The sequence below is a fragment of the Quercus robur genome, chromosome 3 (genome assembly GCF_932294415.1).
Source record: "Quercus robur chromosome 3, dhQueRobu3.1, whole genome shotgun sequence".
In the NCBI taxonomy this organism is placed as follows: Eukaryota; Viridiplantae; Streptophyta; class Magnoliopsida; order Fagales; family Fagaceae; genus Quercus; species Quercus robur.
Genome location: NC_065536.1, coordinates 66,364,842 through 66,380,823, shown reverse-complemented (window position 1 = coordinate 66,380,823; position 15,982 = coordinate 66,364,842). Strand labels below are relative to the sequence as shown.

The 15,982-nt window shown below is 32.6% G+C and overlaps 1 protein-coding gene across 4 annotated transcripts in view; it reads left to right on the top strand.

Annotated features, from left to right (window-relative positions):
- LOC126718985 (uncharacterized) overlaps nt 1-12,424 on the top strand; it is a 40,393-nt gene extending 27,969 nt beyond the window's left edge. Inside the window, exons 1-9 of one of the 4 annotated variants that reach the window (XM_050421449.1) lie at nt 4,417-5,265; nt 6,550-6,670; nt 6,758-6,825; nt 6,907-6,966; nt 7,075-7,233; nt 7,633-7,779; nt 8,166-8,380; nt 8,469-8,577; nt 9,654-12,424. In XM_050421449.1, coding sequence (XP_050277406.1) covers nt 5,137-5,265; nt 6,550-6,670; nt 6,758-6,825; nt 6,907-6,966; nt 7,075-7,233; nt 7,633-7,779; nt 8,166-8,380; nt 8,469-8,577; nt 9,654-9,770 — 1,125 coding nt within the window. In that variant the 5' untranslated portion in view covers nt 4,417-5,136 and the 3' untranslated portion in view covers nt 9,771-12,424. The other 3 variants (XM_050421450.1, XM_050421448.1, XM_050421451.1) reach the window with 3 other exon arrangements.
- The last annotated feature ends 3,558 nt before the right edge of the window (nt 12,425-15,982 follow it).

Here is a 15,982-nt window from a genome sequence, read left to right as displayed (position 1 = left end):
ACAGCCACAATACCTGCCGCAAGATCAGAACTTTCATCGTCGGATTCAGCTTCAGTCTCCATTCCATTCTCAGCACTGAACGCCTCTTCGTAAGCACCTGGGATCACACCAGTGAGCCTCTCCTTATACGAGTTTCTACTATCCTTTGCCCTTGTAGAGTTGTTTAAGCTGTGCACTTCCTTTCTTGTTGCTCCTCCGCAACTCTGCATCTTCTTCTCTCGACCTAGCGGGAGCTTCTTGAGTCATGTTACTCAAGGTCAATTAAAACCATACTCCATCCGAGTTTGTAATCCCAAAAGTTTTTACATCCTGTGAACAGTAAGGTTGAACTTAAAATTAATATTTTATTCTCCCACCTCTCTCTTTCTCATCAGACTCTCCCTATTTCTCTCTCTTTTCAATCATGCACGCCACAGACTCTTTCTCCCTCTCTCTTTCCCAAATGCAGAAATGCTACCATACTTCTCTCTCTTCTCCTTTGCTGCCGATCTCTCTCGATGGTGGCGGCCAGGTGGTGGCATGGTCGTGGCAGTGGTGGCATGAGGTTTGTGGGCTATGGTTTAAGTGGGTTGTGGGTTTTGTGGCATGGGTTTCTGCTAGGTTGTGGGGTGGTCCAATGGTTGTGGCGCGGTGGTGGCATGGTCGTGGGTCTTGGTTGGGTGGCCAGACTTTGAATATCAAGAGTTCCTCCCACTCTGTCATCCTCTCAGCTCTTGGATTCCACAAGTGAAAGCCCACAGGTTCGGATCTGTTATTGTTGGCTGTGTTTGGGTTGGTCGGATCTGTGTTTGGGTGGCTGGATCAATGGTGGTTTGGTGTTTGGGTAGTTCTGGGTTGGTGTTTTGGTGGCCGGATTGGTGTTTGGGTGGGTTTTTGTTGTTGTTGTTGTTGGTGGTGGTGGTGGTTGCTGGGGTGCGTGTGGTGGTGGGGTGGTGGTTACTGCTGGTTTGCTGGAGAGACAGATATAAACCGGAGAGATAGAGACTGAGGAAGAGATGAGAGTGAAATTAGTTTTTTATTATTATTTTATTTGGTAGTTTATATTAATTTATTGGGTTGTATCTAAGGCTGCGATTGTTTCAATGTAAAATATTTTTCGGATGTAAAATATTTTCAGGTGAAAATATTTTCGGGAAAAGAAAATATTTTATAGTGTTTGGTTGCATTTTAAAAATTATATTAGAAAACAATTTTCAGTATTTGGTAACATTCTAAAAATATTATTTTCCTACAAATTTTTCACATCTTCTTAGCCATTTTCTCAGCTTCCAAACAAATTTTATATCACAAAATCCACCACCACCACCCATACATCAGCACCACAGAAAATCCATCACCACCCACACACCAACACCCACAGAAAATCCACCACTATCCATACAAAACCCACCACCACACAACACAGAAACCACCAAAACGCCACCACCCACACCACCACAAAAAAAAAAAAAAAAAAAAAAAAAAAAAAAAAAAAAATCAGAGATTAAAAAGAGAAAGCAGATTGGCGACGAGATTGACCTAGAGGAGGAGATAGATCAGCGAGTGGCGGACAACGAGATCGACCCAGAGGAGGAGATGATCTGACCCAGAGGAGGACGAGACCGGTCAAGCGACAGCAGGCTTCATGTGGCGCGATCTCGGCGGCGCAAAGTCGAAGGCGCGATCTCGCCGACGCGTCTGGGGTTGGGGCACGATCTCGCTGGCATGTTTGGTTGCGTGAAGTCGAAGGCTCTCTACCCTCTCTTCTCTCTCTCTCTCTCTCTTTGCGCATCTGAGTCCGGAAATGGTTTGAAGTGAAAATAGAAACGTAAAACAATTTTCGGGTCAAAGCCTTTATTTTACGGTCAAATGAAATGTTTTTTCGGAAAATTCTATTTTTCATGCGCAACCAAACACATGGTGAGGTGTAAAATGATTTCCTGAAATGGTTTGAAGCAAAAACAAACGCATCCTAAGAATAAAAACTGGGATGTAGAACCTATTGTAAAATAAAAATAGGTTGGTATAATAGATAAAGTAACTTTTTTAAGAAAGATAGATGGTAAAATAGAGACTGGGATAGAAATCTGGTTGCTAGTGCTCTAATGATGTGCAAATAATGCATTACCTAGAACTAGTGTATAGCCAGTGTATATGCACGGATATAATTAAAGATAATCACAATTATATATATATATTTTAAGAGAGATTTAAATTATGCATAGTATTAGCTTACCTTTTTTTAAACCATATATTTTTAAAATATGTACAGTAATGGTTTCTTATTTAGACTTTTCGGTTTTTTCACCCAATTATTCATTTGTCACAAAAATTAAAAAAATAAATAGAAACGTGGAGGAAAATTATATTCTAATCGAAATCTAATTTAAAATCTAATTAGATTTGGACTCTTTAATTTTTATACTCAATAATTCACTTAACACAAAATTAAAAATGAAATAGAACACATGCCGTAAAATTGATATAAATTAATTCTTGTTAACAGGTGTTCTAAGAAAACAAATTAAATAAAATTATATGTTCAATTATGAGTTAAAATGTGCAATTATGCACAAATTCGTAGCGGTTTTATATAATTTTCTTGAAAAGAAATGGTGCAGTCCAATTCTGTTGTTAATAATTCTTTCCTTCCTTTGCTTAATGACTGCAGATCCCTCCTACGAAGCTTCCATCAGGTCAGCGTTAGTCACACATTCAGAAAAGTAAATAGATGTGCGGATGCCTTGGCGAGAAGAGGGTGTTCTCTCCAAGAAGATTTTGTAATTTTTGATTTTCCGCCATCTGTAAAAATTGAATCCTATGTAACTACATATGCTAATGGCATGCATTATGGTAGACTAACTACCGCTACTCTGGCCACTGTGGCTCCTTAGTTCCTGTTAATGCATTTTCCTTTTAAAAAAAAAAAAAAAAAAAAAAAAAAAAAAGGAAATGAAATGGAGTCAATTGGAAGCTGGAAAGAAATTTATATAGGAATTTATTTGCCAATTGCCAGCTTGCAGCATAATCTCTCCGTATCTTTCTCAAAGCTTTTCATCATCGCAATCAAGAAAATTCATTTTTGGCTCTTTGCAAAATCTAAGATTATCCTACGCGGGGCTTCGTCCCTTTTGTACAACTATCAGGAGGTCGGTGGCTAACCAACGGACACAATTTGTGTGGGGGGTGAGTGTAATGATGTCTTTGCTGTCCTCCTTTGTCCTGTATGCCAGGCTAGTTTGGGTAGCACTGCGTTGCATCAGGAGCCTATCTTACTTTTTGTCCATTTAATTAATACAATTTTACCTTTTCAATCAAAAAAAATATTTTTTTTGAGATAAGAGATATTGAAAAAAAAGATATTAAATAAGGTCTTAACCAAAAAAAAAAAATTAAATAAGATAATTTCTTAAATTAAGAATTAAAATTAAAGAAATATAGTAGACATAAAAAAATTAAAAATAAATTTATGTGCCATATATATTTTAACAAAATATTATTACTTTTCAAATTAAATTCTCATGTAAAATTCTTATAAAAAACTTTTCGTGTAAATTAAGGTAATCAAAGGATTAGATAATAAATAAAATAAGAATTAAAAATAAATACCAAAATATGTTATTTAAAAAATAATTTTTTAAGAATAATTTAAAAAATATAAAGTAAACATTAAAATGTTGACTAAATAATTCATAAGACCTCATAATATTCATTCCTAATAAAAGAACCTTATATCCCATCTTTAGAGTCACTCTTATATATGATTCTTTCACGATGGTATTTGTTTTATAAAAAAAAAAAAAAAAAATGGAAATCAAACATTTTCCTAGGTATTTGAATGTTTGTGTTAGTAATGTAGGAAGACTTCTTGTTATAGCATCTTTCTTTCTTTTTTTTTATAGCATCCTTGTTGCCATAAGAGTATCCATAATTGGAAATATCATCTCATTTTATTTTGGGTCCGTTTGGATTGAGCTTATTTTTACTGAAACTGAAAATTAAAATTGAAAACACTGTAACAAAATAATTTTTAAATGTGTGAATAGTATCGTGGAACCCATTTTTAATGAAAAAGTTACTGAAAAGTGGAATTTGTGGGTCTGTAAACAGTGTACGAGTGCACTGTTCATGATTGACTTGGTCAAATAGTGCGGCTAGAAAAAAAAAAAAAAAAAAAAATCAAAAAACGCAGCTAAGGATTCAGCATAAAACGCTTTATGCTGAATCCAAACGGACACTTTATCATTCAAAAAACCTATTTTATCAATTATACCATATTTTATTTTATCAATTATACCATATTATTTTTCGATACATCTTACCTTTCAAAACTCTATTTTTTTATCCCAATTTATTTATATATTATTTTTTATTATTTTTTTACTATCTCTCTCTATCTTTTCCTTTTCGTCTCTCTTCCTCAACCTCTAGCAAAAAAAAAAAAAAAAAAAAAAAAAAAAAAAAAAAAAAAAAAAAAAAAAAACAGCAGCAACAACAACCAGCAAGGTCTCTCATGGGCTTAACGCCACCATCGTTAAACCACCGTCAAACCAAAACCAAATTAAACCACCATCAAACAACGCCACCGCCCTAAAGCAACGCCACCACCAGCAAACCAAAACCAAAACTACATTAAAAAAAAAAAAATACATCAAACCCAACGATCAACCCATTCAAAAAAAATCACCAGCAAACCCAGCCCTCACGCCGATCCAAACCCACCACCATGCCCAGATCAACCCATAACCCTCACGCCCAGATCAACACAGAAACCCACAAATCCATAGCAACCCCATCGGAATCCATAACAAACCCATCGGAATCCATAGCAAGCTGATCTGAGATAGAGAGGAAGGAAGTGCTGAGATTGTATGGGTTTCGGGTTTGAAGAGGAGAGAGCAGAACGAAGTAGAGAGAAATTGGATAGAGAAAGTGAAATGAAATGAGAGAGAGAGAGAGAGAGGAGAGAGAAGAAGCATCAGACAAATAAAAAACTGTTTTTATTATACAATACTGCTACAGCTACAGTACCATCTTATAAAGATTGTAAATTTTTTTGCAATGGGATGATTTTGCAAGTCCGGCTATTGGGGCTTTGAAATACCCCAAATTCTAACCTGCTTGACGGACTGACACTGCAATAACCAACCGCCATTTATGGATTCAAATCAACCGAGAGCCGAAACTCTACAGCCTCCTCAAGGCCGCCGCGGTGGCGGTGGCGGTGGCAATGGTTTCTCTGCTATTCTCGCAGTCTTCTTATCCTTTATCGCCATCTTCGTCATGGTATTTATTTGAATAGTGTTTGTTTCGCCATGGTATTATTCTTGTTGTTTAATAATTGAATAGATGCTTCATCATATATTCTTCTAAGCTAAGAAACATATTTACTTCAAAATCTCTACTTTGGATATATGTATCATCTATCTCACTGTGTGTGGTTCTTGTATAGTTGTAGGTGGGATTCACATGTTATGAGAGTGAACATGCATATATTCAGATACATGTCAAACTATGGCTAGTCAGGAGGAGGAAAAAAATATAATTTGGTAATAAAAAAAATTCTTTTGATATATTTTAGATATGCTTTTAAAGATTTTGATGGTTGTCATTTAGTCTGAAAACTAGAAGTAAACATAACTATTCAAGAATTGTTGTGTACCATGTTATGTCAGTGGCCATGCTTCTTAGATTAATTTCTGTCTTAGTTATAATCATAGTTAAAGGAAAGCGAAGTATTGTGTGATTGTAGAATATCTATTAGGTTATAAAATAGAACAGAGGAAAATGACTTCATATGGCCAAAGCTAACTAACATGTTGAGAATCCATAGCTTACCACAAAATTTGAGATTAAGACTTGTTGTTATTGTTGTTGTTAGTTTAAATCATAAGTCAATTAAGCTTTTATTATTTTTCATAAAATCCGTGTTGCTATTGCTATTTTGTACCAATCTCTTGGCATTGTAAATTTCTTCAATAGTATTTCAGGATCTGTACGTAATTGTGTTGCCTGAATGTTTTTAGGGATGTTTGGCAAATTACAAAGCTTGTTTAGTTTGATACAAGCTGAACTGAAAATGAGACTATTAATCTAGTTTGTCTAGAATCAAAACCATTTTTAGTTAACATGCAGCTTGTGAAAATGTCAAATTTGTATGCATTTGAAAACTCCAAAATTTAAAATTTTAATTTGGAGGGCATGATTTTTAAAGAACCACTTTGAAGATATGGGAATGTATTTAGTTCCCACTTTGAATAAGTTTTTTGAACAAAAGAGTTAACCAAACTAAAAACAATTAAAACTAATTATGTTGATCTTGGCTGCCCGGCCTGGTTTTGTGATTTGCTACATTCCTTTACTTATTGGTAATTGCTGCTGCCAAGGAGGCATACCTGAAAAAGGAAAATAGTGGATTAGTGTTTCTTTATGGAGTGACTATATAATTTACTTACTATATGCTAGTTTGTATAAAATTTTAGAATTGTTCTGAACCTCAGCCACTGGAATTAGTGCTTATATCATTTTATTTGAGTTTGAAAATCTCTGACATGAATATAAATTTTACAGATGATGAATCAATCACCATCAACTATTAGGAATGGTTTGTCCATTCTGCACCAAGTTCCAGAAGGCCATGTTGGGGTTTACTGGAAAGGAGGTGCCCTTCAAAAGACGATTACAGATCCAGGTTTGACTATGGTCCCTTCTTTATGATTTTCATTCAGTAGTTGCTTTCCTAGAACTTATGGAATTTCTGCATGCACTTAATTTTCAGGTTTTCATCTGAAGCTGCCTTTTATAACCCATTATGAGCCTGTTCAAGTAACCCTTCAGACAGATCAGGTAAATTTGATGTGATGAAAATTGAGGAATTTCATCTTTGTCAGTCTAATGCTTAAATCTTTCATGTGAGTATAATTGCAGGTTAGGGATATTCCCTGTGGTACAAAAGGAGGTGTCATGATCAACTTTGAGAAGATAGAGGTACAGCTACTAGATGTTGCTCTTTATTAACATTATGGTTTACAAATTACAAGTGGTCTAAGGTTTGAAATGCTCAGCTTATATGCACTGATTATAATGCCTTTTCAGGTTGTTCACCGGCTTCACAAGGACCATGTGCATGACACCCTGCTGAACTATGGGGTGCAGTATGACTATACGTGGATATATGACAAAATTCATCATGAGATCAATCAGTTCTGCAGCTCTTACTCTCTTCAGCAAGTCTACATTGATGTTTTTGATCAAGTATGGATGCTAAAGAAAGAATACCCTTTAAAGCCATAAATGAAAATATTTTGGGAGCTTCCAATTTAGCTTTACAGTATACGAAGTCTTACAAGTTTTGATAAAAGTAGTGTACTTTTCTTCTTCTGCTTTAGTTGTTTAATCTGATAGATTGTTTAACGTATTGAAATCTTTAACTTATATTTGAACAATCTTAACTTAGTAGTGCTGTGTTGATTTCCAAGGATTATTTCTCTTCAGGAATCTATGTTGTGGTTAAGTTGCCAGCATTATTAAGGAGTTCCTTATACTTCATATAGTTGTGTAACATTATGGTACCATGAGCTAGTGTAGTGGTTATCAAATCCTTTTCTATCTATTTATTTCATGCTATATTGACAAAGCATGTAACTCTCACAGATTGGCGAAAAGATGAAAGATGCTCTCCAGGGTGACTGCACACGATATGCTCCAGGTATTGAAATCATGAGTGTTCGTGTTACAAAGCCAACCATCCCGGAAAGCATAAGACGCAATTTTGAACAGATGGAAGAGGAACGCACTAAGGTTCAGTTTCTTTTTCCTGAATATGAGAGAAGGTCCTTTTACTTTCTTTTGTTTTCCTCTGTTAGTTAAGCAAAGCAAATACACACGCAGACCCACCCACAATATGATTCTTAATTTGCAGATTCTTTACAAATTAAATGTTATTTTAATGTATGTTTATTATTTGAAATTATGGCTTGAACATTGAGTTTACCCTTGAAAACAGTTAGCCTTGGTCCTATGAGCATTCAATATTACAATCTTTTTTTTGTTGCTTATATCCAAACTTTATACATGCATTTGTTTGCACCCACACCCAGTCAATGAAAAACATATTGGATAATAGTAAGCCTTTGAAGTTAATAGAGTGCATCATTCTATGTTTTATGTTGATGTTACTTTGTTAGGTCTTAATTGCTATTGAGAAACAGAGGGTGGTTGAGAAAGAGGCAGAGACAAGTAAGAAAAAGGCTATTAGTGAAGCTGAGAAGATTGCAAATGTGAGTAAGATCCTCATGGAACAGCAGTTGATGGAAAAGGATAGTGCCAGGAAGCAGCAAGAAATTGAGAACCAGATATACATGGCTCGGGAAAAGAGTTTGGCTGATGCATATTTCTACCGGTAAAAGCTTGATTCACTTTTCAGTTTAAAAGATTTGAATATGGTATTATAGAAATGACTAATGATATTGCTCTCTCTACATTTCTAGTGTACTGAAGGAAGCTGAAGTAAACAAGTTGAAGCTGACACCGCAATTTCTTGAGCTTAAATTCATCGAGGCCGTAGCTGATAATACAAAAATTTTCTTTGGGGAAAAGGTCTTTCCCTCTCTCGTGTGTGTGTGTGTGTGTTGGTGTGGGGTGTTGTGTGTGCAAGCTTTACTTAATAGTTCTTTCCTGCAGAGACCTAGGATCTGTTTAGATACCGCTTATTGCTAAAAACTGAAAACACCGTAACAAAATAATTTTTAAATATGTGAATAGTGCTGTGAGACCCAGTTTTGAAGTTGTTTTTGCTTAAAAAAATATTTACGGGTCCCGTGAACAGTGCATAGGACCTACTAAAAACGCTAAACCAAACATGCACCTAATATGTTTTTGGATCAGAGGCTGCTTGGGAACTTCCCACAACAGTTATCTAGGAATGTGTCTAAAGAGGAGAAAATCAATAGCTTAATTTTTTTTATCCTACATTTCTTTTTTTGATCTGTCGTCTCTATCAACATATTGTATTGTAATACCTAGGTGATATAGCATTATTACAAGCATGTTACCAAGTAGGGAAAGTAAATGTTTATTATTATTATTATTATTATTATATAAAATCGAAACCTCTGAAACTCCCACAATTTTCAACATCATCGCTATTTTCTTTTTCTTTTTATTTTAGGTTTTATATCTTATATATTTATTATTTCTCTTCAACGTGTAATTGTCTTATCAAATGTTACAATAGTTTAGTTTAAATAAAACTCTATTAGATATATGTTTTAAGAGCTTGAAATTATACTTCAACTAAAATTCTATAACAAAAATTTCAACAAATTTACACCTCATTAATATTTTTTTTAAGTTTTATTAAAAAAAAAAAAACTTTTAGGGTTTCTTCCTTTCTTGCATAAGAACTCTGTACGGCACCAACACAAACATAAACCCTGATTTTTTTTTCTTTCTCGCATTCAAACCTCCCTTTACAGAACCAACACAAATATTAAACCTCATTAGTATCTTTGCGTTCCACTCCTCAGTGGAGGTTGATTTTCCACTCCCTCTTTGTTTCTTGGAATTGATATATAGATTGCTTTTCTTTTCTTTTCTTTTTTGATGAGACTTGCATATGCAAGAGTGTTCCTATATAGGGGTTTTTTTTTTTTTTTTTTTTTGGTGGTTTTTAGATTGGCGGCAATCAGCAAAGAGAGAGAGAGCAAACTAAGTTAAAGAGCAGCATTGTGACTACTCATATTCAACAATTGGGAACGTTTTATCCAGCAGAGCCTAAACATCAGATTTAGTACGTTGATTTATTGTATTTTATCCAACACAAATTTCGCACCTGATCTTTTTATTGTAGAACTTTATAATTTAAAATTTAAAAACAAGAAGCATGAAGCAAGAAGATGACCTTCCTAAACTTGGTGGTGAGTCACTACTTCTGTTTATGAAATCAATCTTTTGTGATCATTATGCTATAGGCAATCATGATTAAAAGTGAACACATTTAGCATCTAAATTTAAAATATTTTATTCCATTTTGTAGAATTCAATAGGTGTGTTTGAAAGATTGAATTAATCTTAATTAAGTTTTCAATATCTTTTCATTATCCTCTCCTTATATCAATTTCAAATTCTAATCATGTTTTGACAAATCAAGGAGGTGATACTAAATTCCAATATTGTCACCATATTTATAATCAACTTATTGGTGTTTGCTTTTATGAATAATCATTGAATCAGTTATTATTCGTACTATATTGGATGTTTTAAACTAATACTAATTATTTCTACTAGACATTATATTAAATTGTATATTTTTAGAATGATTGAATTATCTTGATTGTCTTTTGTTTTGATATTTGGGTCTCTTTATTTCCTTTCAATTTATATTTTTGTTGGTCCTAACATCTAATTGAAATGTTTGATTTAGCCAATGGCCATATCAAACTCCAACTAATTCTTTGTTAGTTTAAAAGTTTCACCTAATTAGTGGCTAATCGACAAAGAATGAGAAAAACACTGTAAGGAGGTACAAAAACAGCACAAGACTACAAGAGAGCTTGGTGGGCTTCAACTTCTAGAGTTTCTGCCTCTTTGTCGAGGTAAATTGATGTTATTTAGGAATGAAATATCATTTGAGTTATTGAGAGAATAATAATTTTATTTTTTACTTTGACATCAAAATCAATATAAATTTTACACATTTATGTTAAATAATATCATGCATTGCATGAGTTAGCGACTAGTTATTATTATTATTTAGTGGAAAGGAATGTAAATGTTGGCTGAGGCTTTCATAAGCTGTTTCATTTAAACAAAATTTTTGGGAAGTCGCCAATTTTTTTGGCTCTTATAGGCGTTTCATGCAATGAGTTATATACAACAACAACAAAGTCTTAATCCCAAAATTCTAGAGTTGGCTATGAATCCTCAACAGATTAATTAGTTAGGTTCGGCCACCTGTATTCTTTTCCTCTATTCAACTCTATCAAAAGTCATACTATGCAACTTTTGGGCTTGACATGTCTTTTTTATTTATTTTTTAATTACTTTTACTAATGAATTTTGGCCTTCCTCTATTTTTTTTTTTTTGGTTCCCTCAACTTGGATCAACTCACTCTTTTTTACCAGGGCATGGGGCATTAGTCATGCTCCTTTGAACATGACCAAACCATCTTAAGCAACTATCCTTGTAGATCAAAGCTTGAAACATTTTATGGGTTGATGCACAATCTTTTACTTCCAGTTTCAATTAACATTATCTTTGGTCACTGCTGTCAATATGAATGTTATTCACATCTGTTATGGGTAGAGTTTGAATTTACAATAGGTTGTCTGTTTGATTTTAATATACCTGTGGAAGAGAGAATTTGGTTTGTTTTACAATGAACATCGTGACTTTTTAGTTGCTTTTTAAGGGTGTGTAAAACTGTGTAAAACAACTTGTTTGCAACAAGTTTAATCATTTGGTAAATTTGCACCTTAAGACAAAAGGAGAGCTGTTGAATTTTGGTTCGATTTTGATATAATACGCTGCAATGTTATATTCTTGATATTGCTGGATGACTAAGCATGGAAAACAGTACAATGAAATGACAGAATGTTTATTTATGATTACAACTAAAATGATCTTGCTCCAACATTCTAACCTCACATGTAGTAGAATTATGGCAAATATTTTATGCTGGAATATCTATATAAATCTTGCTCCAGCATACTAACCTCACATGTAGTAGAATTATGGCAAATATTTTATGCTGGAATATCTATATAAAGTCGTTGCTACTCTGGCATTTGATTGAGTTGTGCTCTACACCAATCAATGCTTGTCATTCATGACTCGGTATAAAAATATGAAATGAACTTAAAAAGTAGTATGAATGTGTATATGGCGATTTCCTAATGTCATCTGATCTAATAAATTCACATCTGATAATTTCATTAGTTTATTTTTGGGGAGTTTTTATTATAATTTTTTACTTCTCAAAAGAAGAAGAAGAAAAGAGTGGTGTATATGGGGATGTAAATAGAGACAGCAAATGGAACCTTAAAAAGAGATGGCCTCACTTAATTGATCAAGTTCCCCTTTGCCTATTTGTCCTGTTACTACAAAAGAAAGAAAAACCCCTTAGCAGTATAACTTAGTCTGGACTCAGGGCTGGGCTGGCCAAGAGTACTCTGGTGATTAAGTCAATTACAACAGATTTTCCTTTGTTGGGTAATAAAAATAGGTTAAGGCTTAGATACAGTACTTAGGTGCTATTTCTTAGATTTTTCTTTTAAAATTCTGTCATGTAGATTTTTCCTCATGGAATAGAAGTGTATTTTTTAGTTAAGTAGCCACATGGCTGAATCTTAAAATGAGAACTTAAGAAACAACATCTAAGGTACTGTATCTAAGTTTTGTTCTTAAAAAAAAAAAAAAAAAAAAAAAAAATCTAAGATAACGTTCTGTACTTGGGGGATGAGTTCCATACCCTGGCCAATGGGGCTAATAGGTTTTTATACAGGGATTTGGCTTGGGTCTAGTGCATTAGACCCGTTGAGATGATGACATATGATAAAAATTGGACACATGTCACCATCCTGATGGTTCAGTGTAATTAAACTTTGGACTCAAGTTTTGTGTTTCATACAAAAAGTGACAATATTTTTTTAGATGTAAATCACTCCTTAAAATTGGGATTTTAAATATGCTTAGAGGCTGGAGCTACATTCTTTGGTCATTTGATAGGATGTGCCTCAAGACTGTGTCTTGGGTTGCAACCGAGAAATAGGTTCAATTATATTTGATGTGATTGAAGGTAGGAATAGAGGCAGAATTTTGAACTAAGGGGGCAGTTTCACTGTTGGCTGTATGCGGCGATTTCAACCTTTGATTCTGTTATTACATAGCTGTTAAGATTTTTTTATTTTATTTGATTTATTTTTGTTTGGGTAAGGACAAAATTATTTTTGTTGAGAATTTTTTAAAGGGCAAAGTTGTTTATTTTGGATAAAATTGATTTAGTTTTACTATTGTTAATTTTTGTTGTTGAGCTATTTTTTTGGGTTTGTATATTTTGTTTTAGATTTTAAATTATTTAATTTTTATTTTTTATGATCACTAAAATGAGAAAAATGCTAAAACTACAAGCTTTCTTATAAAATATTAATGTGATAAGTGGTTATTGGTTAGTAAAAAAAAAAAAAAAAGATGTGAGTGGTGGGCTCATATGCGAACCAAGAAAAATTTGCTTCCAAAACAGTTTGTAAAAATTATTGTAAAAAAGTTTGTGAATATAGCATTACTCTAAAAAAAAATTAATGATATTGTTTAAGAGAAACAAAATGTAATTCTATAGAACAAAATTGCTAAAATTAGTACACACATAATAATATTTAAAAAAAAAAAAATTTGGGGGGCCCATTCCCCTATCCAATAGTGGCTCCATCTTGATTGAAGGAGAGGTTGTTAGTGCACAAAGGACTATTACTTCTAAGGAGATTTGTTTGTTTTCATTGTAGCTGAGATTGCTTGATATTGGACTTAACCTCTATGGGAGTTAAGTTTGCTTCTGAAGATGACAAGGTTAAGTAAATACTTGACCATCGGATCTATTCAATTATATATATATATATATATATTATTTATTTAAAACTTGTTAGTTGAGTTCCGTTTTTAGAAAACAAAACCTGGTTAGTAACATTGCGTACCTTTAGTATGATAATTACTTTATAAGTATAAGTTCTTGTAGAGTGTGAGAGGTAAAGGTCGGAGTTCAAGTCTCCTGAAAGAAGTTTCACACACATTCACATAGATTATGCTAGAGTAGAATTTTATCTCAGATTTAAATATATATATATATATATATATGTTAGTTGTTACCTTCTTACATTTTACCTTATGAATTTAAACATACAAATAATGTTACAGTTACAAACTATTTTTCAATATTTTTTTATAAATTATGAGGCCGTTTGGATTCCACTGAATCCGGCCTTTGCGTTTTACAAGTTTCATGTTTTTCCTTTTTTTTTTTTTTTTTTTTTTTTTTTTTTTTTTTTTTTTTTTTTTTTCGCATTTGTTGACTTTGGGTGACAAAATTTACTGTTATAAACAGTGTATGCACTATTCATGTACTGTGCATACACTATTCATGTATTAAAAAATATTAAAAATGGGTTCCACGGTACTATTTACACATTTAAAAATTATTTTGCTACAGTGTTTTAAGTTTTCAGTTTTCAGTTTCAGCAATAATAAGTTCAATCCAAACAGACCCTATATGGAGATAGTCCACACTCCACAGAGCCAGAAGTCCTTTTCAATCTTTCCAATATCATCAATTTTCTTTGATTATGGTGGGTGAGTTTGAAAAAATAAAATAAAATAAAAGAAATCTATTTCATATTTTATATTAAATATTACAAATTTAAAAGTGAGTTCAGTATTATGTTATTTAAAATTTTAATAACGTGACATCATATAACCTAATATATATAAAAAGTTAAAAAGGTTTACTTGGATATAGAATCTAATCAAATATTTTAATTTGTGTCCACACTTATATATCATCTTAATAATTTGTGCACATAATGTCTCCTTTCACACATTTTGTTATCAAGTATCAACTCTAACACAATATAAATGTTCCATTGCCATCGCTTTGTTCGTTATTGCACTCTCACCAATCCATCACTAGGAGTATCATAAGGCTAACTTAAAAAAAAAAAATGAACAAATTAAGATGAGAGAAATTTGTAATATGAGAAATTTAAAGATACAATCTCCACTTTTACGAATGCAGTGGAGCAATTAGAGAAAGAGAGACAAAGGGAAAGAGAAATCAATATAATAAAATTTATTAAAAAATAAATGCTATGTTCATACTTTCTTAATTGAGTTTTGAGTGATTGTCTTCATTTGAAATTAGTGAGAATGTGGGAATAGATGTGCAGGATTGAATTTATTTTTTAGAACTTGAAGAAGAAAGAGAAAAGATGATAAAGATAGAGAAACATGTAAAATGAAGTAACTGTTTATTATGGGGAGCATAACATTGGTGGGAGTGTAGGAGTAGATATGTTCAACAATTCAAGACTCAAGAGAACAAAGGGAAAAAAAAAATTGTGCGTAACTTAAAAAAAAAGAAAAAAAGAAAAAGAAAAAACGTTTGTCGGTAAATTGCATTTTTAAATTTATCTAAAATTTAGAAGTTTTAGAATTTGTAATTTTATATGTTTAACCCTATTATTGAAACTTTCTAAATATGTCAATTTGAGAATATTTTGGATAACAAGAAAAGTCTCTTAAATAATAGTATATAGAAGCATGCTTGTTGTTTAATAATTGAATGGATGCTTCATCGTCATGTTTTCTTCTAAGCGTTTCTCAAAAAAAAAAAAAAAAAAAAATTTATTCTTCTAAGCTAAGAAATACATATAGTCCGAAATTCCTGACTATGTCCATGTCAGACTAATAATTATTTTATGCATAAGATAAAATCTTCAATCTCACCCTCTATGGTGAGATCTACATGTGAGAGTGTGGAGATAAATATATTCGATTAATAAGATACCTTTTTGTGTTGCACACATGCCAAACACGGACATGCCAAGAAAACTCCAACATTCATGTTAGGAGGGAAAAAAATTACTATACAATTTCGTATTAAATTTTTTTTTTTTTATTTTAGATTTTTTTGAAAGTTTTTGAAAGATTTTATTTAATAGTTCCCCCTTTTCTTCACAAGTACGAGGATGGAATGCAGGAATAGACCCATATAGTCTCTATTCCACCATTATCCAAATTCAATGTGCTGAACCCAAAGAAATTGTCCCTTGGACCTACCAAAAATGGAAGTTGTTTCGGGTCATTGATCGTTGCACTTTTATTTATTTATTTATTTTTATAATTTAATGAATGGGTCGTTACACCCCAATAATATATTAAGCCCTTCCTTAATATAAAGGCTAAGTTCTACTACAATAATATATAATAATATATGTCTAATATATCACAATTGGA